At 41.4% G+C, this 26,802-nt stretch overlaps 1 protein-coding gene across 5 annotated transcripts; it reads right to left on the bottom strand.

Annotated features, from left to right (window-relative positions):
* Positions 1-26,628, bottom strand: EDARADD (EDAR associated death domain). 5 transcript variants are annotated; one of them, XR_005828460.1, is made up of 7 exons: positions 17,958-18,043; positions 13,732-13,793; positions 11,996-12,035; positions 8,486-8,574; positions 5,629-5,674; positions 2,177-3,140; positions 1-995 (listed from the first exon to the last, which is right to left on the bottom strand). XR_005828460.1 is itself a non-coding variant. In XM_040598275.1 (7 exons), exons 3-7 carry the CDS (start codon positions 13,732-13,734, stop codon positions 2,764-2,766), a joined length of 555 nt encoding a protein of 184 aa, XP_040454209.1. In that variant the 5' UTR covers positions 13,735-13,793; positions 26,075-26,238; positions 26,365-26,628; the 3' UTR covers positions 1-2,763. The 5 variants fall into 5 exon arrangements, 4 of the variants coding, with proteins under 4 accessions (XP_040454209.1, XP_040454208.1, XP_040454206.1 ...); XM_040598275.1 differs by lacking the exon at positions 17,958-18,043 and adding exons at positions 26,075-26,238; positions 26,365-26,628 and having other exon boundaries at positions 1-3,140; XM_040598274.1 differs by lacking the exon at positions 17,958-18,043 and adding an exon at positions 26,075-26,628 and having other exon boundaries at positions 1-3,140; positions 13,732-13,790.
* Between the last annotated feature and the right edge of the window lie 174 nt (positions 26,629-26,802).

Raw genomic sequence — 26,802 nt, 5'->3', positions numbered from 1 at the left:
TCAAAAATTGACAATCTATATTTCTTCTAAAAATAGTATACATTATAACAAGATATAAGAATAAACTGAACACTCAGACCCATTATCTTGTAAACAGATATAAAACTAAAAAAGTGTGTACATCTCAATTCATGCTATACAAAGAGGAAAAGTATTTCAAGTATACTAACGAGTAATTCAGTGTATGATGAAGTTTAAAGCTAACATTTTCAACTCTCAGTGCTGAAAATTTATACAGAATCCACCTATGACCTCCCAGAAGCAGCTTTATTTCCATCAGACATGAATCCTTGCAGCTGACGTGGAGTTTTCAAGAGTTTCAAGGGATTAGAATTCACTTCCACAAGACAACAGTGTTTCTTCAAAATTTTACAAGTTTTAGCCAGAAAACAGGAAAAAAAAGGGGTAGATTTCAGTTGAACATCTCGATTCAGGAATGCTGCTGCATCATTTCATATTCCCCTTGTGAGTCTTAGGTGAGGGTGCCAGCTCCTTGCTGGGACTGCACCTACCAAAGGACAGCATGCTACAATATCACACACATATAGCTGCGGGACTTTATGGGAGAGAAAAGCTGCTGGCATACATGCCAGCACTCATCATTCAGAAGAACAACGTGGCACACAAGCACGTGATCCTAAGTCACACATATATATATATAGGAGACCCAAGGCATGGGGCATTATGCTGGACAAGCTGCATTATGGACTGTTCCCACATATGCAGTGGATGCCTCTGTAGGAACTGAAAAGAACGGACAGCCCAGCCACAGCAGCAGTCCTCAAAGCTGATTCTAGAACTCCTAACTAAAGATAAAAGATGATTTGCAAAAGTCAGAGTTGGCCAACACCTATCGGGAAGCCCCCATTCCTCGAAGAGGAACACGAAACATTTAAACCGCATCCCCAACGAGATACAGCAGTACAATTTCATCTTTACGAAATATGGCTAGAAACCTTACTGTTCCAAAAAGTAGCAGCTTTACTGAGGAATGCCTACCAAAAAAAAAAAAAGTTATTACAAACTCCAGCCTTCCACAAGCTTTCTAAAAAAAATTAATTCAAACCTCAAATTTAGGTCAGCCTTTTCACCTTGAAACTAGATCTTCAGCTTCTCGAAGTCACCAAAATAAAGCTAATTTAATGTCACCCCAGAACTAGTTCCCGACATTGAAAATGTTAAGTCTTTACTCCTAGCTCCTCTGTAACCATATCACTCAGTATCTTTAGTATAGTATTACTAGAGGTCCCTTTTCATTCTCTTACAGTTAGAAACTCAGTATACAGCATTAGATTTCCCTCAGCTTTGCTACTTAGTTATTTCTACTGGAGAAAAGTAAACCTGTACCCCATTCTAGTTTTGCCCCACATCTTGACATACTGTTCACCAGTGCTTTGGTATATACACCTATGTACATATTAGTATTGTCCGAGATGCTTTTAGCAAGGGTAACAACTAGAAGTATTTTTAAGATACAACGTATTTGCATGTGGCGTTATAGCTATAAAAGTACTTAATATAGCATATAACTGATTTTTCAGGAGGTTTTTTTTTTTAAAAAAAAAAATTAGAACACAGAAGAATGGCAGGAAAAAGACCAATTCCTAAAATACTTAAAATGTAAAGAGCATAATTCAGAGTATCAAAGTTCTTTGAGAAAAGTCAGTCTAAACCACCGTAAGTGCTTTAATAACCATCCACCTGGACTGTAGATGAATTCACCTGTTAATTTCCCATTAAAGTGGCTTTAACCAACACATAAACTTGTGCTAGCTTCACACAAGTGTGCAACTGCGTTGGTGTGGGACAGAAAGTAGGTCAGCCCACAGGACTGTAAAGAAAACCGCAGTCTGTGAAAAGGGAAGATACGCTCCATCCTAAGGAGACACCCTGGGGGAGGCATTAGCTGTCACCTCACACTGCAAAGCAAGAGGCATCTGACATGAACAGATAATTGCACTCAGAGTACATATTGTCTTCAAAACTTTCAAAAGTTATTTTAAACATAAAGCATTTTCAGGGGATTTTTTTTGGTCCCTAGTGGTTATGGGCTGGAACATCTCTCCAAATTGCAAGATTTCTTCTATAGCACGTATATGCCCTACGATGTAGTAGTATGTAATGAATTGTTTTGTTTCACACCTATTCTTGTTTACAAAAGAGATTTAAAGCTTACTTTGTCTGAATGTGATGTTGAAACATTGAATTAATTGCAACATGCAAATCCAAACCGCTGCTTGGAACACTCACGTGTTCCTGCACCAAAAACAGTGTCATAAAACGTTTAAAAAAATTTAAAAAAGGAAGAAAAATAAAAACTCATCATCATCTACTACGTAGAACACATTAATTTGTGGAAGGGCTGCCAGAAAGGCCAAGAGACTTGCCTTCTAATTGTGGATTTCACAGCAGCAACAGCACACAATTGACATGGTTCACAGCTGCTGCAGTAAAACCAGTGGTCTGGTTTTGGGTTTTTTTTTCATTCCTCTTCTGCTTAGGAAGCCTACAAACAGCAGCAAAGAAACTGAAGGCATCTGTAGACCCAAGAACACAACCTGCATGATTCCATCTAGTTTTGGAAGGTTATCTTTGCAACCCTGAGGGCACAGAACATATATGTACGTGTATACAGCGCTTAAAGCTTACACAGTATATAAACCATCAGTACAAGCTCGCTCTTTCTTGCAAGAGAAACTTCCCATGTACTAATGGCAGCTAGTCCCAGCATTAAAAACGTACGGACTAACAACTTTCTTTGACCTAGAAGTCATTCTGGTAAGTTCTGTTCCCTCTCTTGGGCCATTCCTCCTCCACCCATTTCAGCAGCACTTTCACAACATCAATTCTTTTATAAAATTTACAGAGATCAATTAGCTGCTCCACAGTCCGGTCACTATTCCGTAGCAAGAACTCCAAGGTGGGGCTTTGGGGCTTCTGCTCAAGGAAACACAATTCATCATAAGTCATCCCCCACTTGCTTGCTAAATTTCTCCAGTTTTTCACTGTTGGGTGGCAGGGATCCAGCTTTAGCCTCACTGTGTACAACAAGTCCTCATCATTGAGCATGTCACTGATGGTCGGTGCGCGGAATAAGCACAAGGAGCAGGTGCCATTTTCCTTGCAGGTTTTCTTGAGATCTGCAATGAAAACCATGACATGCAGAGAAGTTAGGATCTACTTCTGTGGTTTCACCAGGAACAAAAAGTTAAAAGCACAAAGGGTTGAAGACTATTATGTTCCTGTGAATAGTTTCCGGAAAAGTCAGAATAGTGACACGTAATGCCATTCCTTATGAAGTACTCACGAAATTAACTTTCTAAGACTTCTCTCTTCAATACGCTCAGTGGCTACAATCAAAAGGACAGGAATTTTGAAAATACCATACTTACACTTTTACAGAAAAGGCATGCAATTCAATCCAGTGTGTGAGCTAGGATATTCTCCTTTTTTGTTTTTAGGAACTACGATGCTTCCTCAAATCTGCCACAACCTCTGCTTAAATCACAGACAAGATTATGTGTGCATTATATGCATCTTGTATACATGTGTTGTAGGATGAAGGAAAAGGTTTTGCACTTCTGAGCTTCATAACATGCCTTCATAACAACATGAAGTATTTGCACCAGGAGAATATCTGCTGACACATCTAGCTGCAAACACAACTAACATCTAGTACTTCAACACAATGAAAAAGAAAATGTTCCTATGCTTTGTAAGGGCTCTTACAATAAAAGCTGTCCGTGTTCTAAAATGAAAGCCTATTTTAAATGTACATTATGGAAAGGAATGAAGTGCATACTCCTCCATGTGTGAGAAAAATAAAAATACCAAGTCCTAAGATCTGCATCGAATACCGAAAATTGCCATTTAGAGCTTTCCCACACACAACAGTCAGTATCTCCCCAACACTGTGAACAATGTGGTGCTATCACACTATATTATATATTAATAACTTGTAAAAACATGTAGAAACTAGTTCTAGTTAAACACTAATACCAAGACCTTTAACACTGCAGTGGTGTAGGGCACTGTCTGAGCATTTTGGCTGCAGACAGGACCTTAACTCTCCCTCTCTCCTTTGGAGGACAAGAATTTGTTATCTCCAAAGAGTAGCAGATAATGGATGCAGCCCAGAAGCACTTTTTAAAGCTTCTGCCCTCCCTCCAGCTTCATTGTACAGCTTGGAATAGGGAAGCAACTGGTCCTACTTGGGATGAAACTCTTGAAAAAGGGACACTACAATAAGAAAACTGATACTAATCAAAAGATTGATTAAAACCAACAGAAAACAGTGAGACACAATTTACAAGTGCTGGATCAGTGCTGGTCTAAGAGATCTGAACCGTATCTCTGGCTAAGGGCGAATCTGGTACTCACTGACACCTACTCATACAGACAACAGCATCTGTTAAGGTTGGGGTGGTTTTGGTTAGTTTGGGGTTTTTTTTTCCCCCCATTTGCAGTAATTATTGTCAGATCGTGTGAAAATTCCAGAAAGACCATCAAATTGTGAGCTGAACGTAGCTTCTGCATGCACTTTGGTTTTTGTTTTTAGGGGAAGAACAGGCTATTGTTATTTTTGTAACACTGCTCACCAGCTTGCTTTTTTAGCAGGCCAGAGACAACTTCTGAAGTTTTCAACAAGTTAGGACGTGCAGCAACAACACTGCTGCAGACACATAACTTCATACAAATGCTTAGATTCTCTGTTAAGGGGAAACACGTTCTGGTGACATCTTTGCTCACAGGTATTCCACAGGCTTTGCAGCTGTTCTTCACAGAAATATATATGTTAACAACTCTGTTCTTCTTGTGCACTCTAAACTCTTGTTGGAGTGAGACAAACCTTGCTGGCTTCACTCATAGCAAGATTCACTTATACAAACAAGGGAAAACGAATATAATCCAAGGTTCTGGCTGAGCTCAAAGGGCAGGAGAGCACCCTATCTGAATTTCATCTTCTTTTTGCTTTGCAAGGGTGCCAGAGTAAGTTTCATCCTCCAATAGAAGCAGGGAAGAAGGGGTAAAGAGGACACAGGGCACAGTTACAGGTAAACAAAACTAAACCAACCTGCTTCTTGTGCTATACTCTGCGCAGACTATCAAAAGCATTATAAGGAATCCTGGCTTTTCTAAGATGCCCTGTGTTAGATACTGATGAGCAGACGACGACCTACCCACTTAATTGCATGAACCTAATGCTACATGATAGGACAGGCTTCTTTACTAACAGGAAATTCTCAGTTGTTCGCTGCTAGATTAACAGGGCTGCGTATCACACACATACACCCCACCCCCAGCAGAGCTTATACAATTATGGGATAAGCCCCCAGAGCCTACTGCCAACTCCTGCTCTCTCCCAATAGCTGTTTACAGATTTCTTCCAAAGGTGGACGCACTACATGTGTTGGAAAAACACTGCTTACACATTTCGTATGGTCTGCATTATTGATCACCGACCCCTCAGAACAAAGAGGCTGTAAATGACACTGGTAGTGAAATGAGCTCCAGAAGCATCCATTACTCAAGCAGATCTTGGTTACGACAAACAGCAGCTTTTAATAAAGTACTTTCAAAGAAAATCTAGGAATAAAATATACAGAGCAGTAAAAGCTGACATATTACCGGAGAGTGATTCGTCACTGTGGTTTTGTGTGTCTTTGTCTTCTGGCTACAAAGCAGAAAACAAATATAAATCAAAACAATGTATTTGAACATCAGAATAACTATTTGGCTGATCTACAAGTGGCAAGAGATTACTCAAAAGAATCCCGAGCTACCTGTAAAGTCAGACAGGGAATATATCTGGTTTTGAGGGATTACTGACAATCTGCAGTCTTTTCAGGCAGCATTTTCATGCACTGGCTCACAAAACTGTCCTGTTGGTTATATCCACTGAACAACGTAATCTTTATTAATTACATGCTATGGGGTTACATCTTTCAGGTAATTTGTTCTTAAACCCTCAACAGCTGTTCAACAATTCACATGGTTTGATTAAAAGATTTTTTTAAATGCTTTGTAATGAAAAAAAAAGCAAGATTTCTGCCTGTAACATGCAGCAGTAAGGGATTGTTTCATTGATCTAGGAAAAGTGGAAGAGCCTCTTTTTTTTTTGGTTTGTTGTTGGAGTTTTTTGTTGTTTTTGTTTTTTTTTTTTAACAAACTTCTTTACACACATACGAAACTTTTCTAGGCAACAGGTGGACTTGAAATTTTCTGCTGTCTCACGTGTAACCCTCCTCCTGTTTGAAGTCAACATTCCCTCAGTAGCTTTTTGCCTGCTAATTAAACATAATGAAATTACTTCGCAGCTTGAGACTGCAACACATGTTGCAGTATTTCAATTCTACTATTTAGAGAGCAACATCTACAAACTGGAAGGACAGCACCTTAATCCTGCGGGAAGCTGCAGCTGCCCTCACTTTAACTACACAGGTGCGGAGCCAGGTGAAACAGCTTTCTTCTGTCGAGGACTTAAAGATGAAAGCAGAAGGGGATTTTCCCCTTAGATAGCTGCAATGAAGTATTGTTGATTTTTTTGTACTGCGTCATCTTCCAAAACCATAACGGGAGGCTCCTTAACATTTCGCAGGCTGTGCACGCAAACGCAGGTCAACTGGGTAACAATACAGTGTAATAAGATACTCTATTCCTACCTGCTACACCTTCTTCACTAAGAAACCTACTAAAAATAGAACATAGCCAGTTTCAGTTGATGTGGTGAACACGCATACATTCACAGTCCGATTACAAAGAAAGCAAGCTATCTCCAAAATATTTAAAGACTTTGTTAGGAAAGGAAAAATTTGCATGCTGTTCTCAGCATTTCTTTATTCCCCGAAAACTGCAAGATCACACACGCAGCATCAATTCACCCCACAAAATGTCTGCCCTCTGCTCAAGAGAGATCTAACACTGCACGTGCTGCTGGCAGCAGAACAATCCTCGCCATTATCTTCTAGTAGTTTACTTTTCCACTGACACCGCGTAAGCTTTCTCGGGACAGAGCTTTTTAAAGATGAACTTGGCCTTCATGGCAACATGTGAGCACCCAAAGTTCAAGTAAATTAAATCTGGAGATCCTGATTATAGTCGTTGTCTCCATTCCCACAAATTCCTTTGAAAGGTAGAGCATTATTACTGAGCCTTGAGGAGCAAATCCCTGGAAGGGTAACTCATTGGGAGAAGGAGCCAGCCCATCGCAGCTCAGCCTCCCCAGAGATCTGATTCAAAAGAAACAAGTAAATAAAAACAAAAGGGGGGGGGGGGGGGGGGGGGGAGGTGAGGGAAAAGTTGATACTGTTCACTTTGTTTGCAATAGCTACATTGCTGTCCTAAGCTTCAGTAACATTTCCGAGACTATGAATTCATGAAAGTTCAAACCATACTGTAAAAGCTAATATCTAAATGCTTTTTAAGAGATGTCATTATACTCATGTCCTGTGCTAAAAAAATACAAGTGGCTAGTACTGCAAAAAGTACAAACTGGCCTACTTGCCTGTGCCATAAATCTGTTTTCAAATTCTTATTTTTACTGATCAGCTAAAACCACTTTTATGAAGTCAGATGCGCTGAGATGTACTCAAGATCATTTTCTTATAATGTAATTGCAATAAGACAACGAAGCATTACTACCCATGAAATGAAGGTATTATGAAAGAATATTTTTTGCCCATAATTAAAATCCAATCAACCTCTACAGGTCTAATCAAAGCCATAAACCCACGCACAGTCTGAAAATAAGCAGAAAGTTTTCCAGCTCTATAGAACCATTGACACCATCTGTGAAACACATACCAAACCCTTGTTCGTTTCTGATGAAATTCAGCTGGGATTCTGGGATAAGGAAGCCTTTTAATTCTTTGTCTTGCTGGAAAATGTTCATTCATTTCTCTTCTCCAGGTTTTCTCCTCAACCCAAAGAGAATCAATTTGAAATTCAGCAAATAACATTCACTTGAAAGATGGTAACCATGGGGCATGGGAGTCACTCAGCATTGCCTGCCCTATGGCGCTGTTAAGATTGGTGGTGCGTGCTTCCACTACGGGAAAAGCAGTGTCCCAAAGTCAAAAAAGAACTGTCAAATGCCTCTCCCCCAGGGCAAAACACAAGGAGTCCAAAACCTAGGATTCCTTACTTCTTCACTTATTCTCTGCCCTGGCTCTATTTCCAGTAGGAAGAGGGGAGAGCATGCGTGACAAAGCCCTAACTCTTTGTCAGCTCTTCTTCTGAGCATCTACATGCTGATCAAAATGTATCTCAACTACAAAGTACACGTTAATGATTGAACAACCTTTCTTTTGCTCTCCTCCACAAAAGCTCAGTTCATGGAACCCTTGGAAAGAGAGCCTATTTCTGGTCTGTTTTACTGAGTAAATCTGTGCTCTCCAGATACAGCCTGAAACTATATTTATTTATTAACATACTTATTTAATCAACAGCAATGACCTAGTTCACATTCGGGTATCATTTTTCTTACCTGTTGGATTAGGCCAGAATCTGATGTAAGGGTCTTGATGTTCACAGATGCAATTTCCAACGTAACTTGATCTGCTAGGTACTCCTCATCTAAGACAAAGACTGTTAAACACTGGTTTTCCACCCCAAACACAAATTTAAATAGCAAGACTATCAAACATAAATTACAGGTGTCTAGCATACGAAATTTAACTCCTTATGATGATCAGTCACCAGGAAATGCTGGATTAAAAAAAAAAACTATTAAATTGGCAGAGAGTGCAACAATCATGCAGAGCATGACTGCGCAGGGAAAAATAATCCTTGCAGAGATCAGATATTAGCATAGCAGTTGCTTTTTAAACAAACACACTATTTTTGAAGCAAGAGTCACGCTCTTTCAGAAAACTGCCGGAAGAACATTAACTGAACTAAGACATCAAAGTAAGCTGAAGACGATTGTCAAAAGTCACTATAATTTTTACTTTGTTTTTCTCATCACAATTGTAGTAATTGTTGAAATATATACTACACAAATATTTACCTTTCATTCTGCCCCTTTTGCGAATTAGGCTCATACTACTTATCTCTGCTATAGAGGAGTTTCCTGAACCACTGAAATAACCCATTTCAAAGTGTGTTTATCAGCTGCACTGGGAGTCCACTGAAAAGCACAATATTCCCCAGCACAGTACAAGCTTCATTTCAGCCCTCAAAAAGGGGTTCAAGGGATACATAAGCCCTTCGTGAACCTTGTGCAAACAAATTTCACTCTGCATAATGAAAAAGATCCTCATGACCCAACCATAGAGCTTGTGTTCTACGTGTTTTTACACCCAAAGACTCTCCGTGGTGGTGACTACATTTGTAGTGCTGGTACATTTCCCCTTGCTGTTTGTTTAGTGGTAAGATCTCATTAAAGAACAGCTATTATCTTTATGAATCATCAGATAAGGAAATATGTCTTCTTTTTGTTATTTGACTCAAGAAATTGATCTGAATCAAAGAATTCATCCGTACACTTGCAAGAAAAAAACCCCAAATCACTACTTTCCTCTTTTTCTGGTTTTATATAGTATTCCACCCCCCTGCAGGACATATGTTTAGTACGGATCATCTTTATTCTTTATGACTGTAGGACCGCAGGCAACAGCAACAATAACAAAGACAGAGTCTGGCTGAAAATGCAGAGTATGGTCACCAAAATTGCACTTCATTTCTGTGGAAACCTTATGTGTGACTTTTGTTCTGTATTTCAGTGGAGGTAGAATTATAATCAAAACTTGATGTAAACTTTAAGCCTAGTCCTGCAAGATGAGAAGTTCCCTCAACTCATCTTTAATTCAGAATTGGTAGAGGGTACTAAGAATTCTAATAAATTATGGCCCCAAAACAGTACATTAATTGACCTATAAAAGCAACCGAACAACCCCTCCACCACCACCAATGTACTGTCTATTCAAGCATTAAATCTGAAGCAAACGTAATTTTGCATTACACACAATCCAACCTGCACATCTGTAACACTTTTTAGCTCAAAGATTCATATTTCTAGTCCATGTATTTGTAGAAATAGTTATGAAAAGTCATTCTCAGAAAAAAAATAAATCACAGAAATGAACAGAGTATTAAGAGGTATTCACACCACTTTCAACTCCAAAGGGGACATGTCAAGCTATATTAGTACTTACATATTTTTAGCAAAAGGAAGCAGAAACTAAAATTAAAAAACTCGAGTTCACTTCCTTTCTACAGAAAGTGCTGGAATTTCTACTTCCTCTCAGCTTTCCATTTTAAATTAAATGCTTTTAAAACAGGCAAACTCAGGTTTCAAACAACTTTGACAAATCTGACATTTAGGAATTTATCTGATTAATTTTGAGGAGGATCTAACATCATGGATGCACTAAAAACGAGGACATGGAAAAGAATGTAACAGAGTGTTAATAAACAATTTTGAAGGAATAAACTACCTGCCTGCAAATAAACAGAAAGCAGTTTACGATCTCCAGTTGCATCCATCCAACATTCTCCTCCCCTACTAAACAGCACTGCTGAGAAGCATTCATTTCCTCTGGCTGGCTCCCTCAAGCCCCCAAAATAGTCTCTAACCTTCCTTTAACCCCAGCGGTATATGGCACACACCCCTCAGCAGAAGTTTCCATTGCAACCAGCTTCTGCAGAGTTTCCTGCGTCTGTCCCCACCGCAGACCTGCTGCGCGACACACGATGCAGAGCGTGCAACCTGCAGAGCGCTCCACAGCTGAGGCCCTGCCAGTGCATCCCCTGGGCAAAAGCCAACAGCGAAGCCTGGGATGACAAAAAAAAACCCCAAAATCCCAACACCCCATATGTAAAGGAAACCATAAAGGGGACATTCACGCTCTGTAATCCAAGTATTTTACTTTGCTGCAATATAGAATCTGTACTCCCTCACCCCATGTTCAGTGAGAAGAGGCAGGAATTTGTGCGGCGGACCTGTATTAAGTTCCCAAGTAGATGGTATTAATGTTAAAGAAAATGTAGTTTGAATTAAGAAATTTAAATCGCTGAAGTTGCTAACTGGCATAACCAGGCCTCGGCCCTTGCACAGCCCTAATCCAAGGCTGGTTTAAAACCCAGTCAAGTTGATCAGTAGGAGAACAGAAAAACTATAGATGATCAATTTGTCTACACAGGTGCTTTCTGAAACGCAGATGTCAACATTAAAAAAAATAACATAGATAAACAGGAATTGCTTGTTCAAAGACTTAAGTGCACTTGAAGGATTGTGTGAGTGAAAGCAGGTGGAAAGAAGATCGTGATCTGAGGAGGGGCTTGGAACGGAGGCAGACTGGAACCGAACAGATGAATCAGCTGGGATGGGTCAGGTGATGGATTCGGAGAACTGACAAGACCACAGGAAACTCCTGAAAACTTTAGACATGGACTAATGATTTGGTATAGTGTATGTAAGCTCTGCTGTATCTCTGTTCTCTGCCAGTCACTGAGGTGGTGGCCCAACTCTGAGTTGTGATTAAAGCAACCCTAGTGGTGCCCACATCTGTGTGAATTTCTCCTTTAACAATTAATACCTGCTGAAAGTAAAAGACGGCATGAGTTATTTGGTTATAGGGCTGGGAATGCAATCAGTGGCAAGAGACCTTGGAGATATTTCCAGATTATATTTCTGATAGCCTGAAGGCACTGGTAATCTTTTCAAAACCACCCTCTAACATTATCATGTCTCTACCACCTGTTCTCTGAACACTGTTTTTCAATGGCCACACAGTATTTTCCTTTCAGATTGAGAGCCAAGATCTTCTCATGAGTTTTAGACTGACTTTTAGTTAACTAAACTTTGGAAAGAAATTACAGAAGCAATAGATAACACAGCAAACTGACCTTAAAAATGCAGAAGACACTACATTAAAAACATTAACATCTAGCAAAAAGTAAACGTATTTCAATCTGTTCGATAACACCTGTGGTTTTACTGCACATAACACCACAGATCTACGACACCTGAACAGACAGAATTCACAACACTCACCTTTAGGTACTCCCGTGTCTTGGACAGGATATTTTTCAGTCTGTCACAAAAAGGCAAGAGACACAGATTTTTTTATATATTTTTAGTGTAATCGTGCTGGAGAAAAGAGTATACAGAACTGCACAATCACAGCTGAATCTCTTGAATTGCTACTAGTTCATCTGTCTACAACCACATATATAGTAAGACTCTTATGTGGGAACTGAGATGCTACTAACACTACTGATTAGCACATCCAAGAGTAATAAAAGATTGCTGCTTTGCTGTGTTTTTTCTCAAGGTATTACTTTTTAGTGGAAGAGCAGAGATCAGGAAAGAAGTTTTGCCACTTAAATTCAAAATAATATGAAAAAGGTAACGCATACGAGGAGGAAGAGAGGTGACTTCAAAAGCACTTTTAGCAGATACAAGCTTTTACTAAAATGTCACTGTACTGAGGGAAAAAAATATTTTTCCCTTCTGTTCCAAAATTAAAAAGCTGATTGAGACATATAGAAAACTATTATTACTGAGTTTAATGGAATAGCTGCTCATTTCCACGCATGTTATAACTTACTATTATACCTGAAACCTATTGCTTTCCCTATGACCACTACCCCTAACTAAAAGTAGGTGTGCCTTTTATAGATGCTGTAACCAAGCAAACAGATTAAAAGGCATCTTTATTTAATGGAGGGGGGGGGGGGCGATAAGCAAACTTAAATTTGTCTCAGACATAGCAACTTTCCCTCATCTTTTAAAAAACCTGCCCTTAGCAAAACAGAGCATCTAATTTAGGCAGTCCACAAAAACAAAGTCTGTATCTTTTACTAAAACCTGCTAACACAAATGCATGTACACAGACTGCAATAACCGATCCCAGTGAAGGATCAGCATTTAAAGTACCAGTAACATTTTCAGAGTTTGCTGCTGACTACCTGTTGCAAAGCTTCAAAATGAGAAGAAAACACCAAGGCAAAGCAATAGCTTGCTCTACTTGCCATCCATTAAATAAAACACAAAATAAAATGAATTTGTAACTACATTAGATCTTCTCTAATTTACGGCACTGTAACTTTTCCCCAACATAAACAATCCACAGCAACATTAAAAAGAAAAACTCTTCACACTTCACAGAATTTCACGTTACTTTTAGCTGATATACTCCTGTCTCAGCATAAGACTGGCATGTCTAATATCCTAAGATATCCCAAGACAAAAACCTTGTCATAAACGGTGTTATCTCTGCCAGCAAGCACTGGAGCACACCAGCTGGTCTCTCCTGAGGTTCACCCATGCCTGCTGGAAGGGCACTGCTCTTTGGTCTTACCTTGCCATGACTTTGACTCGTCAGACAAAATAGGTACAGGAAGGAACAACAACTTAGTACAACTGAAATTTTAAGTCCTAGGTGGGTTTTCTTATTCTTCCAACCCATACAGACAGAAGAATGTCAGCACCAGTCTTGGTTGTCGGGGCTTTTTTACATTAAAAAAACGGTACCGTCATAGCCTCTAGAGGCTATCCCATGGACAGCTCAGCTGATGCCATCCACTTCAGCTTATTTACCTATTGGTATTTTCACTTACACTTCAATGGCACAAGGTCGGTAAATTAACATCTGTTTACACAATCTTACAGACAAGCAAAACTCACAGTCTGAGTTAACATCCCTCAGTGTTTCACCTCACTCCTGCACTACACTACTGTAGAGAGATACAACGACTTGAACTGTATCAGACCAGAAACACACGTACCATCGTCAAGGAAAGAGTGCTTGGATCTGTATCCTCCACCGGCTCTTTTGCTGCATGATCTGCTGGAAATAAGAAAGCTTTGTCACTGCGTAATCCTCAAAATATTTCTGTCTGGCAATTTATATTTTGCTTCTTTGTCTGACCAAGATAAAGCACAACTATGCAGCCACTACATGCGTTGTGTCAAATTACATTTCCACAAGAATACATGACAAACTAGAAAATGTCAGAGCTACTAGCACATAGATGAGAAGCTACATGCAACAAGGAAACCCAATGCTAAGCAAACAAAAGATAGACTTAAATGAAAATTCACAATTATTTTCTGGGGAAAAAAATAATCACAAAACAATACAGCAATCCAGTAAATATGCTAAAAGCCAATTTTGTTCTCCTAGTGACAACACTCCGTTTTTTCTTCAAAGCAATAATTCAAACAGTAAACATACCCGCTACAACAAAAATTAATACTATAATAACCAGCAGATCGTAGTACAAAACCTAATAAAAAAACGTTGAGGTAAACTAATTATTTGCATACAATAGAATCATAAACTTCAATTATATTAACAGGAAAAGGATACAAAAATAAATTGTCAAAGCACTTGCAGGTGAATCATTAAATGTCAACTGCTCTGCATCAATGGCTAAATTAACAAATAATAGCAGGGTACTTACAAAAAGTACACAGAGAATCTGAAACAAATCTCACACAGAAGTCAGGATTCACAAAACCACTCCCGTAATTAAACACCACCCTGCCCTTTTCTCGAGTAATCTCTTCTGTTGGCAACTATCACACTTTCAAAACCTGAAAAGCATTTTAAATTATGTAGTAGGATTTTTACCCCCTCCCTGCCACTCTCATTCTAGAAGTCCCTAAACTTACTACAAGTATACATTAAATGTTTTCAGCTGCAACCAGTAAGAGGTGATCGAATCAACATTTGGTGATTACCTTCTCCCAAGCATGGAAACAAGTGCATTTAGAACACAGCCCCAGAAATTAATCACAAAATGCGCAGTACAAACACTGAGCCCCAAACCAGCCCAGAAATTGCACACATACTACGCTAACCAACTTAAATGTAGCATAATTGTTCACTTTGGAACCTCCTCCAACAAATCTACTCAATACAACAGCACAACAAGCTTAAAGCATAAGGCAACACAAGACAGTACGTATCAACGAAAGTGGCAGCAGCGGGCCAGAAGCACCTCCGGGGCTCTGTTGTCCCTCGGGCGCTGTGAGGCAGCCCCAGGGCAGCAGCAGCTGCGGGGTGCCCAGGGGCAGTGCCCAGCCCCTCTGCAATGCCAGGCTGAGCCCTGCTCAGCGCTGCTGCCCGCAGCAAAACCACACGCATTGCCCGGGCAGGTGGCACACCAACCATCAGAGGGGTCGGATCTACAAGGCTTGAGCACAGCCTCTGCACGCAGAATGCTCTAAAAAGGCAGAGGCCTATGAAATTTCAGATGAGCATGTTCACGCTGCAGTACAAAGCTTAGGAAGACATATGCAGAAGAAGAAACCCCCCCAAATCAAAACCCCGTATTCTTGTCACACGCACCCTTTTTGGTGAACATGAAATGCCTGCTCCAGAATCATGGCATCAACAGAATGTTCTGGATAAAGCCTGCCCTGATAGCAAGTGCCAGCACAAACCGCCATAAATTCTCCAACTCAAATGTGGAGAAGTTGAGAGTCAGACTGGGAGATGAGCAAATACAATAAGCTGGCATAAGACACTGCATGAGAGTAGGGCCAAAATCGGAGGATCCAGGTGGGAACCGTAGCGGAGAGCTGTGAAGGAACTGGAAAGGGAGCTGGGGCAAAGAGAGAAGCCTGCCCTGTAAAGGACAGCTGAAAAAGGAGGCGGCACTGGGAGCCAAAGAAAGGCTCCAGGGAAGGTGGCCAGCCCAGGAATCCCCAGTTTCACTGTTTCTCCACTGTCAGCAAAGACCCAAGAAACCCCGTGGCAAAGCATGTGACTTATTGTCAGTTTATTCTGGAGGCCTTACAGCTCCTCCTTACAGATTCTTAGATGCATTTAAAAAAAAAAATAAATATCTTTTTGTTGCCGTTGTAATATAAGGGGAACTTTGAGGTAGCTGAAAGCAGACCCCACAAAATGTCCATGCCCTGGTGAACCTTGGTGGCTAGTGCAGCTATTGTAAGGGCTTCATCCCCTATCTTCTGTTACAGGTCCAAGATAACGGCCAAGGTACATTGTGACACTGGTGATTTATTTTCCACAATCCAGAGGGAAGCACTGAAAAAATGGCAGAAACTCCAAGAACACAGGCATTTGAAATAAGGACTTGACAGACCCCAGGGTGACTCTACAAGACGTGATGGGAGTGGTACCTCTAACTGCCTCCTGCTTTCTAGGTCTCATAGAAACACAGTCACTGTGAATCTGTGATTTTGCATCTTTCTTGCTTACCATCCATCCTGACAAATATTCTAAAAGTTCATTTCTTTTCCTGTACCTCAGTTTTTCCCCTTTTGTTTTCCTAGTTCTTTATGAAGAACAGCATTTTCCATGTTTTTTAGGTTATAGAGCACTACCAAGTCCCAACATTTGCTCTAAGTGGCATGTATGTGTATGAATATTCGTACCCAAGAATAAAGGCTCCACATGCCGGGCTGTGGATGACTCAACATGGTTTTGTTGAACACCGACTGTAGACGGATATTTTGGAAATCACAGTCTTAATATTTAATTGTGAATAAGCCCACCCAAACGCCACGTCCCCTCTCTCCCACACACATCTCCCGCAGCATTCTGCAGCTCATGTCAAACAGCTGGATGCAGGTGCACAAAACAGCAGAGAGGAAAGTTCTCTGTTTCTCTCCACTGTAAAACATCCACAGTTTTGCATGTTGAAAGGTCAAGAGGAAACACAGGTATCACCTGACTATTCAGCGCAGATCATCTGATTTCACAATTACTTTGACAGACAGTTTGATAACAACATTATCCGGGATCCCTCAAAAAAAAATCACTACCACCACACTCCCCACTGACAGCATACAAGCTGCTGGCCTGCATTTACTTCCCCACACTTCCGCCAGGAACCGCATGAGTTGACACGGATGGACATAAATCAGCACGTGCAAACTGACCCAGGCAGACGCAAGCTCTCAAGACGGTTGCTCTCAAGGTTCCTTTCTGCCACCCAGCACCTGCACGCCTCTCAGTGGTGCCATGGCTCTTCTGCCTGAGCCTGGCTGGTATAACCAGGCTGCAAGAGGAGCAGCACTACTGGAAGGAGGTCTGAAGGTGACTTTTGGAGAGCTCAGCATGTTGACCTTTAAGCAGGAGGGGAGTTCACAAAGCACCATGTAGCAGAGGTGGTGTTCACTTTTTGCCTGCAACATAGCCTTGGCATCACCAGTAGCAAGTGAAACGTTAAGGTCTACCATAGTCACGTAGTTCAACGTACATGCAGCAAGACCTCTGTCACACCAAGGCTGGGCATACACATTAACAGTACAATTTAGCACAACTCAAACAAAATGAACACCCCAACGCTAACGTTGTTCATTAAGATGAACCCTTTGATTAAACCCAGATCAACAACGGTGCTTCTTCAACTAGAGGCACATGAATTTCCGATTTGAGTACGAGGAGGAAACAGGACCGGTTAAATTAGAATATTCAGTTCTCTGAAAAATCCAAGTCCACCAGCACTTGTGTGTTTTTTGGTTTACTGTTAACTATTCAAAAAACTTTGCCACTTTCCAAGCAGGTAGGTGGGGAGCAACCGTGCCAGAAGTCCTGTGCACCATTAGCCGTGCAAGGGGAAAGAGTGCGGGAAAAGAGCGCACCGGGAGCCTGGGGATTTCAGAAAATGGCTTTTGCATGTGCTGTTAGCAAGCGCAAGCTAACCTGCACGCTAAATGCTAGAGCAGGCTTGACAAGACAAGTTGCACTAAATCACATCAGCAGAGCACATGATAAATTATTACCGTGGTTAATTAGCGTGTACGGAGGGGGAAGGGAGCAACTAACAAACACTTTTTCATCTAAGCCGGGGCAAAGCTCCTCACCTGGCTCCCCTAAGCCGCCGCTACGGGTCACCCCCGTCCGGGGAGCGAAAAGCGGGGGGACCGCGCCCGCCTGCCCCGCACCCGCTGGGGGCAGCAGGGGGCCTGGAAGCCACCCCCACCCCCCCTCCGAGACCCCCCACCCCTCGGCTCCCCGCGGCGGCGGCGGCCTCACCTGGGGGCAGCGGGTCCTGCGGAGCGGCCATGGGGCGGGCGGCGGGGTCCCAGCGGTGAGGAACGAGCTGCGCCCGCCGCGACGTGCCCGGAACCGCCGCCCCGCCGCGCCGTCCCCTTCCTGCCGCCGCAGGTAGGGCCGGGCCGCGGCCGCGCCTCGCCCCCGCGGCCCGGCCCTACCTGCCCCTCCCCGCCCGCCCCCCGCGGCAAGCGCCGCTCCCGGGGTAGACCAGGCAGCCGGGAGCGCCGCGCTCCACGGGCCGCGCAGGGCGGGTGGCCGGCCGGCCGGCTCCGCCAGTCCACCTCCTTCAGCAAAACACGGCGAAGCGGTCGCTCTCCTGCCCTTACAAGTATTTAGGCGCTTAAATAACCGCCCTCAGGGTTCAGACAGGGGGATCGGCCCCCCTCACCGAGGAGGGACCTCCGTGAGGGCCGCAGGTACCTGCAGGCGGCTCACCCTGCACGGCCGGAGCTGCCAACGCCAAGTGTTGCAGAGCAACGATCGTTAACTGCACTGGTTTTTCCCAAATATTTCAAATTCACCCTCTTGTGCTACAGGGTACAAATGTACATGTATGTAGACATGTACAAATACAAAGATACAAATCTTTGTGTTGCTTTGGGTCCCCATTGCCATCTCTGGCAAATTCTCTCACTTAAGGTTTCAATATACTTAATACAGAGTTCTTAAACAAGCGGTACCTTCTAAATAAGCGGTATCAAATATTGCTACTTATTGTACAGTACAAACAACAGAAACCAGCAAAACTGAATGCGCCATTATAAAGACCACATTTGTGTGTTAGCCACCTTACTCGTTTATTAACAAATCCTAGCCTGGCACTGGGAGAGCTCCAGTTCAGTCAACTGACTTATACTGGAGGAACCTTTGGTCCATAAAGCATTAAAAATTGAGTGCTTTTCCACAGATCATTTTTCATCTACCACACAGGTTTAAAATACATAAAACAAAAAAAAAAAGGGACAGATTAAATTGCTCTTATTTTCAGAATTTAGACAATACAGCGGCTCATCCTGCTTGTGGCTTTTCATTAGTATCAATAATATTGATGGTTTTCAATGATTCTGCTATTGAATATGTGAGTCTTTACAACAGAGCAAGTCTTTGTGAGGAAAGCTCTTATGGTGTACCTCTAAATCATCCCACCAGTGAGAGGACTGACAGGGTATTAGAAGATTCAGAGCATCACCCTTACTTCGCTTGAGATAAATGGGAGGATTTGCCATTGGATTATACACATACACACAAACACGTACACATATTTCTATATATCTTAATCTCCAAGGTAAAGTGAACAGATCACTAATATTCCTATAATTCATGATGTATGAAAACCAAAGTAGTAATTTTTTAGGTGTATCATTGGAGTCTGGCAGTTCCAAGGTATGGACTGACTCTGCTTCCACATTAACACTGAAACCCATTCTGAAAAGAACAGAGACACTTCTAGGTTTAAAAGGGTGACACCAAGTTTAATTAGAAATAAAATTGCTGACTCTGTATGTTTCCCTAGATTGCCTTAAAGGCACGATGTTTTTGGTGGTGTATAATCAGGTTGAGACTTAGAGGGCGGAGAAAGCATATTCTCACCACCACAGATCTGCACAAATGCTAGAGTAATAGTTGCTGCCTCTCCTATAACTGCAAGAAATGACAAAGCCACAGTAGAGCTAAGAATTGACTGGATTTTAAACCTGCCAAATGTATGCCTCAATAAAATGAATGCTGTTAATCTGACTGTGAGGATTTGCATGTACGTATTGCCTCTGTGTGCTGTTTGAAGACTACTGGTTTTAGCCCCAGAAGTAGATATAGTTGGTGACTACAAAAACTTTGGATAAATGTATGTACAGTCTATATAAAAATGTGTCCGCTAACATCCTTAAAAATATCCTTAGTGTACTATTGTTACACAGTGGGTGGCTGTAAACTACAGAAACATACAAAGCATTGATGTTGGGGGCTAAGCCAGGTTTCAACATTAATCTGGCGTTTACTCTTCCGATAACTTACAACCCAAAATCTTCCTACGGTAGGACTAAAAAATTATTTTGACAAACAATAACATAATAATTTTAGCAGAAAAACGCTTATGCCAGTAGGAGGAGAAACTAGTTAATGTTGTTAAAATTCATGTATTTTCAAAAGTGGATCTGTAAATTACATTGACTTTTCAATTTGAAACATTTTTTTTAAAACATTATTCACAAAGAATTCTGAAATAATGGAATTTAATAATAGAAGTGAATAGTCTAAATAACATTACTGCCTCAAAACTTAAGTTACTCATCATAATTTAACAATTTTTTCCTAGTACTGAAGGAGGAGCCTGCAATCACTAATAAATATCACTAGAGCCCTGTCAACAGCACAGATTAATTTGGCTGTTGCATGCCTGTTCTTGTATCATTCTTTAGTGACATAGAAGTATTTGTTTGTTACTTAACTAACTGACCAGTCCAGAAAGCCAACAATTATTTCAGCAAAACTACATATAACTGTATCATAAAACCTAAATCCAGAATAAGATAACTTTAAGCAACAGCATTCTCTAAAAATGGATTAACTTTCTTGGCAAATGTCCATACTTAAGCACAATCTATATCCTATCTTGCTGTAACCCTGCAAGCTGCTAAATTCAGTGTAACTAATGACGATGTGAAGAGTTCAGGACTTTGTAAATTTCCTCTCTAATACAGGCTATTTTCAAATAGTTTTTACAAATCAAGTCTACACATGCTTCTTTTCACCCCTTCCTTGCCACCCCTCAAAAACCCAGCCATCTTTGATGAGGACAGAGACTTTTCCCAAAGATCTACTAACTGTCTGGTAATACATAGCTAGTTAGTTTATAGTTTGAAATAGCAATTAACCCACAATCTCTAGCAGTCTCCTGCCTTCTGAGCACCAGACTGAAGATGAAACCTTTTTTATCCCACAGCAAATATATTCTTGTCCAGCAAAATAGTATTGCTATCTCCCAATAAAAAAAAAAAAAAAAGATATAAAACTTCTTTCTAACTAATCCTCTGTGGCTTTTCCTCACGGAAATAAAGAGCTTCTGTTCCAGATCCCAAATGCCACTGACACGGTGGAACAGTAATCTTCCCCTCCCTGACAGGGGTTGCTAATAGTCATGGTAACTGTGAGCCTGCCAGTATCGCATGGCAACCTTGTTTATTCTTCCTCATTCCTTGGCTTTATGCATTTCAAGCATCTTTATTTAAGAAAGTTCGTATTGAGCAAAATAGTTCTGTTCCAACACAACCTCTTTGTCTCTAATGTATTTCAGTAGAGGCAGGAATATCTCCCTGCATTTCCTTTCCTAAGTTTCTTACAGATTGCTTTCCACTGTCGGCCGTTTCAGTGCATTGCCGGATCAGTTCTTGAAAATTCTGAGACTGTTTTGGAGTAGGAATAATTAACCAGCAGCTAAAAAGTTAAAACTACTTTCTTTGCCAATTATTATATTGGTCTGTTCTTTTACAGTTGTTCAGGGATGTCACAATTTTGACATACGACAGAAACAACATTATATGGAGAAAATACAACAAATAACGCACGCCTCGACCGTCTTACATAAACCTGTGGGTAATTTGATTGCCTTATAGGACATGCGTGATATGGGAGTGTGCTCACCACTCTGGGAGCTGTGCTGTGTCCAAGCCAAACACACGCCACACAAACAGGGAAACCTTGCCTTCGCTAGATTGACTTAATGAAACTACGCCTAATACGATTGGTTTCAGGCTGCAGCTTATCTGTCTGCATGGGCATTAGCTGGGACCCCTGCCAGGCTGCTTGTTTCCATAAATGTGTAAGAATTTAGTTGAGAACTCACCCTCACGGTTGGATTTGTTGACAGATAAGCACACGCACAGAAAGTGCAAGTGCATCAGTCCTGGAGGTTTTTTTAACAAGACTACATGTGTTCATCTGCACCTGCTGTACTCAGAAGTTTGACAGAGTTCATAGACTCATTCCTTTATTTGCATTCTTTCTTCAGAAATTATAGGTACTACTGGAATGACAGCAAGACTTCAGAGATTACTTCTGTACTCTTGATTCAGACCATGCTGTCATACACTACATGATGCAGTTTGTTAACATTCAGCTATTACACGCATAAAACGCAGGAATGAGAATACAGGTACACAGCTAAAATTTGTAGCTCATTTTTCACCACCCACAAAAACTGTAAAAAAATTTACTCCCCCCTTGTAGTTTGCTATTCTGTATTTTTTTACTGCAGTCTATCGTTCTCCTCCTTTTCCTCATAGCCATTGTGAAGGTATTGCTCCATGCAATTTTCATATTAAATTTTTTCCTTTTTTTTTTTTTTCACTATACTGAATTTGACCTATTTTGCTATTTACAGGCCACACTCCTGTCATTTCTCTTGTTTGTCTAGAGATCCATGGGTACTTCTCGGAAGTTCCTCGCAACAGTTGCCTCAAGCTTGAGCATATATGGTGGGTTTAAGGCAGATAGCAGTAGGTGAGAACAGGCTGCCAGTTAAGCATAATTTACAAGGAAATGTAATTTCCATCAGGCCTAATGACAGCTGGATAAAACAGGGGTTTGATCATACAAGTTCTTCAGTTGTAGCAGGCCTGAGAGACCACAGAACTGACATGCCCCACTACTTGTCCGCTTTTCGTACTTACATCACATGGTTTAGTAGAAATTCTTGCCCACAGCTTTGCTTTGTGTATTGTTGAATCTTCATAACTAGGCTATCACAAGACGTTCCATTGCTCAACAGGCACTGCACTCCCACTGCTGCTGTTTGCCAGACTTAAACAGAAGTTTGTGACGTATTGATTCCTCTGGTTTACTCTCCTAAGTTTAAAAAGGACCCATGCAAATGTTACTGTGGAAAAATAAATAAAGGCAAAAGTTTCAAGGACAAACAATTTCCAAAACTCCACATTTTGGATTACTGAAATCTAGTTCATGAACGTGGCAAAGCAGCTGGGATTTACCAAGTTTCCCCTAACACGAAACGTGAAGCCACTCTGTTTTGCCTGTTTGATCACTTAAATTTGCCCATAATAATTTCTAGGCTACATTTTTACATGGTTGATGACCACAGATCATTCTGTCTGTGTACAAGCAGAGTACATAAGCTCAATTCTGGCAAACAGCTGACTAAAAAGCTCCAATGAAGCTAATACAAGAAAAGCAGCATGACTTTTTCAGTTTCAGTTCCCAACAGGCCAGAGGCGAGTTTGGTAAATGCAGATTTGTTATAGCCACTAAGAGACCATCTGTCACTGGTGCACCCAGATCTCTGTCCACTATAGAGAACAATGCTGAGGTGGGGGAGAGGTCATTCTGATGTCCATTATTTAACCCTTATTTACTAACACATAATAATGTTTTTAGTTCCCGTGTTCAAGGCTTTCTTTGCCTGCACATAGAAGGAGAACGTTAAGAGTTTGCAAATGATGTGAATAAGCTGTAAATAATATGGTCAAGTTTGTATTCATAAACCAATATTCATTTTAATGCATAAATAAGCTTGTAATTGTATAGCGACAAGGGGGTTAAAATGTCTGAAAGATCATATAGTCTGTTCTGGCAAGAAAGTTGCAAATCTCTGAAAGGGGAGCTGTCCTCCTTATCTGCAAAGCAAGCTGCCCTACCAAGGAGATAACGGGACAGCTGGATGGCCTTGAGTAAAATTACAAGGGGTATTGTAAAAACCCTGGGAAAGATTTCTACAAGTCTGCCAACTCATCACTTTTGAGACCTAAGGTGAAAAGTACACCATGAGGAAGACCTATGGCCTTCCTCCCATAGACCACTGCCCACATTCTAAAGACCCCGGCCCACAATTTTTGGAAGAATCTGCGCAAGCGTGAAAGACTGATAAGCTAATTAGCATACGAAGCGAGGGTAGGCGGGTTCAGGTAACGAATATGTATAGGCGTTAATGAAATATTCATTGTTTCATTATATAAATATAAGATAATCTGCCCCTCTGGGTGTGTATGATTGGTGGAAGGATCCCCCGTACACCCGGCGCCGACAATAAAAAATACTTAATCACTAAGAAATTCTGAAGACGTTCTTTGAAACACAAATACAACTGTCAATGTTTTTAACAGCAATACATATTATGAAATCACAAGTTATTTGTTCTTATGCCAAGCATGCACATGGTACAATGTACATGTACACTGAAATAGTAAATATATATGGCCAGATTCTTTTCATGAGCCCAGCAAACTGTAAACTATGACTATCCCTCTTCCCAGTGAATGCCTGTCCTCAGCCCCTGCTAAAATATTATAACATCATGGCAAATTTCTTTAAAAGAAACAGCCTTTGTAGATGCTCCCAGCTTTGTAACATGCTGACAGGTTTTTGTTTGCAATTGTAAGACTGTTTCTTCTGCAGCCATTTACTGAAATTGATTTCACAAAGAAACCCTCTATTGGGATTTTTACTTTTTTAAACCACTACCAGAGTAGCATTTCTAGGTTGAAATCAACATTAAAACATAAGACTGAAAATACTCTAAAGTTTAGAAAACTGTATTAAGCTAAATTCGGCTCTGGTATAGCAGACAACACTTATGTATACAAGGAAATTATTTTTTCCTCTTAAAATTAATTATTATACATTTCTACAGACAATTCCTTACGCTCCTAACATGGCAGTCAAAAACTAAACTGCTACTGACTTTTGATGCAAGCAGGGTAAGACTCTGTCAGAGGGGAAGAAATAAAGTACTTCTGTAACTAAGATAAAATGTTCTGAACTGACAACTGAGTGAACACTATAACTTCGAAAATTTGATAGTTTACATCAGATCTGCGTAGTCCTTTATGTAGTGCAAGGGTGTGACAGAGCAGTGCTTGATTATTCCAAGGTTTGGGGGCTTTTTTAAAATACTCATAAAGTTTGCTTCAGAATCAAAGCTATACAATGCAAACAAATACAATGAATTCACCTTAATCTGCTGAACAGAAACAGTTCCTTTGTGAGAAGTACAAACCACTTGTGATAAAGTATGGAGTACTGATAGCAAGAGCAAAGCATGGCAATGTAAACATTTGCTGTTCTGACATTCTCAAATATCTAACTGATGCTGAAATTAGGAATAGATTCTCATTTAGCCATTCCCAAATTATAGGTGTACTGCCTGTATTCAAGAGGGGAAAGGAAGGAGGAATTATGTCGTCGCTCTGGAACCAAACTGTAAAACTACTGCTTACTCCATTTCAGTCTCTGTAAGTCATCGCCATCAATCCTTCATCTTTTCAAGCCATTTTCAGCAATGCAAAATCTGTGACGTACTGGCATGTAAGGACAAATATAATGGAAAACTAATTTGAACGAATGTGTAAGCAAATAACAATGGCCAACAAAAAGCTTTTAAGCTCTCTGAAACAGTTACCCCAACCTCAAATCTCATCTCCATAACCCAGTACAGAAGTATTCTCCTGTAAGTGAAAGGGTGTAAGGAGAACCTGGGTTAGCAGACGGATTGAGAAGAAAATCCTAATTCCAGCAACCCTGCACATAAAATCAGTGCACCGTTCATGTTTTCCCACAGGAATATGATTTTTTGCAATTCGGGAAGAGAATTACAGATATACATTCAACTGTGGGGAGCAAAAGACTGTTTCTGAGCTGTCTGGGGGTTTGTTTCGTTTTGTTTTGTTGGTTTTGTTTGGGGTTTTGGTTTTGTTAAGATTTTGAAAGGAACTGAAAAGAAGCAGCAATAAGAGCCTTAGACTAGTTCCAATAGCTACTGGCAAAGCACAGCTAGACAAACTCTATTGATGTCACGCTGTAACTTTCAACCTCTCAAATGCCAAACAGTCTCCCTAAGTGGTCAATAAAAAATAAGTAAGTAATAAAATGAAGGTGTAGCTAAGCTGATCTAACAGCAAACAGCCGCTGGAAGGGATGGTCCTGCCCTTTCTTCTTCCTCCCAAGGTACATCCCCTCGCCTCTTCCCCTGGATCAGGCCGAGTGATGAAGGTACAGCAAGTCAGTTCAGGGGGCTGCTCTGGCAGAAGCTTATCCCTAGGGGAGAAAACCCCCAAACAATCACTCAAGCAGCTGAATTTAACACGCACCTTCAGGACTGCGAGCTCAGGCACATGTGGTGGGGAGCCTGGAGGAGGGAGACGAGGGAGGAGTGCCTCTTGCCACAAAACTCAGGATTTCAGGATTTTAGCGTAACGTGTAACCGCATCTGAAAGTGCCTCCTTCCCATTTGCTACGGTGGTCTGCACCTCCACTGAAATAAGGAAAAAAAAAAAACCAAACCCAAACAAAACCGGTGTGTGCACAACTAAAAATATGAGCAATAATAATTAAAAAAAAAAAAAAAAAGCCAGTTGCTGGAGAGACTATAGCTACTAACTTTCCACCTTGCTCTCAAAGGGAACAGTAAGGGCATCAGCTAGGGCAAAGCCGTATTTCCTATATTTCTGTATAACACCCCATATAAAACACCCAGCGCCAGGTGTGCCCGTCCCCACAGACATATAAAAGCCGCCTTAGCGCGCTCGGTACAGTTCCCCTCCGGCCGGCAGCCGCCAGGCCCTCCCCGCCAGGCCGGGCCGGGAGCTGCAGGGGGCGCCGGCCAGCACCGGACAAGTCAACTTAGCGGCGGCGGCGGCCCCCCCTGCCCAGCGGCGGGGCGGGGCGGCCCGGGCCCCTCGGCGCTGCCCTACCTCACGCACGTAGCGCAAGGCCAGCGCGGCCTCGGCACGCTACCGGCGGCGGCCACCGGGGTGACACCCCCCCGCGGGACAGCGCCCGCCGCTCGTGCCTCCGCTCGTGCCCCAGCGCGCCGCCC

Source organism: Falco naumanni, chromosome 6 (assembly GCF_017639655.2).
Source record: "Falco naumanni isolate bFalNau1 chromosome 6, bFalNau1.pat, whole genome shotgun sequence".
Taxonomy (NCBI): domain Eukaryota; kingdom Metazoa; phylum Chordata; class Aves; order Falconiformes; family Falconidae; genus Falco; species Falco naumanni.
The sequence above is the reverse complement of the archived record's forward strand: the minus strand, read 5'-3'. Positions and strand labels throughout refer to the sequence as shown.

Coding starts and splice junctions, on each gene's coding strand:
- EDARADD (XM_040598272.1), bottom strand. CDS start 17,988: ATGGCCGCTCCGCAGGACCCGCTGCCCCCAG. Junction 13,794..17,957: donor GCAGGACCCGCTGCCCCCAG/GTGAGGCCGCCG, acceptor TCTTATTTCCAG/CAGATCATGCAGCAAAAGAG. Junction 12,036..13,731: donor GCACTCTTTCCTTGACGATG/GTACGTGTGTTT, acceptor TTTTTGTGACAG/ACTGAAAAATATCCTGTCCA.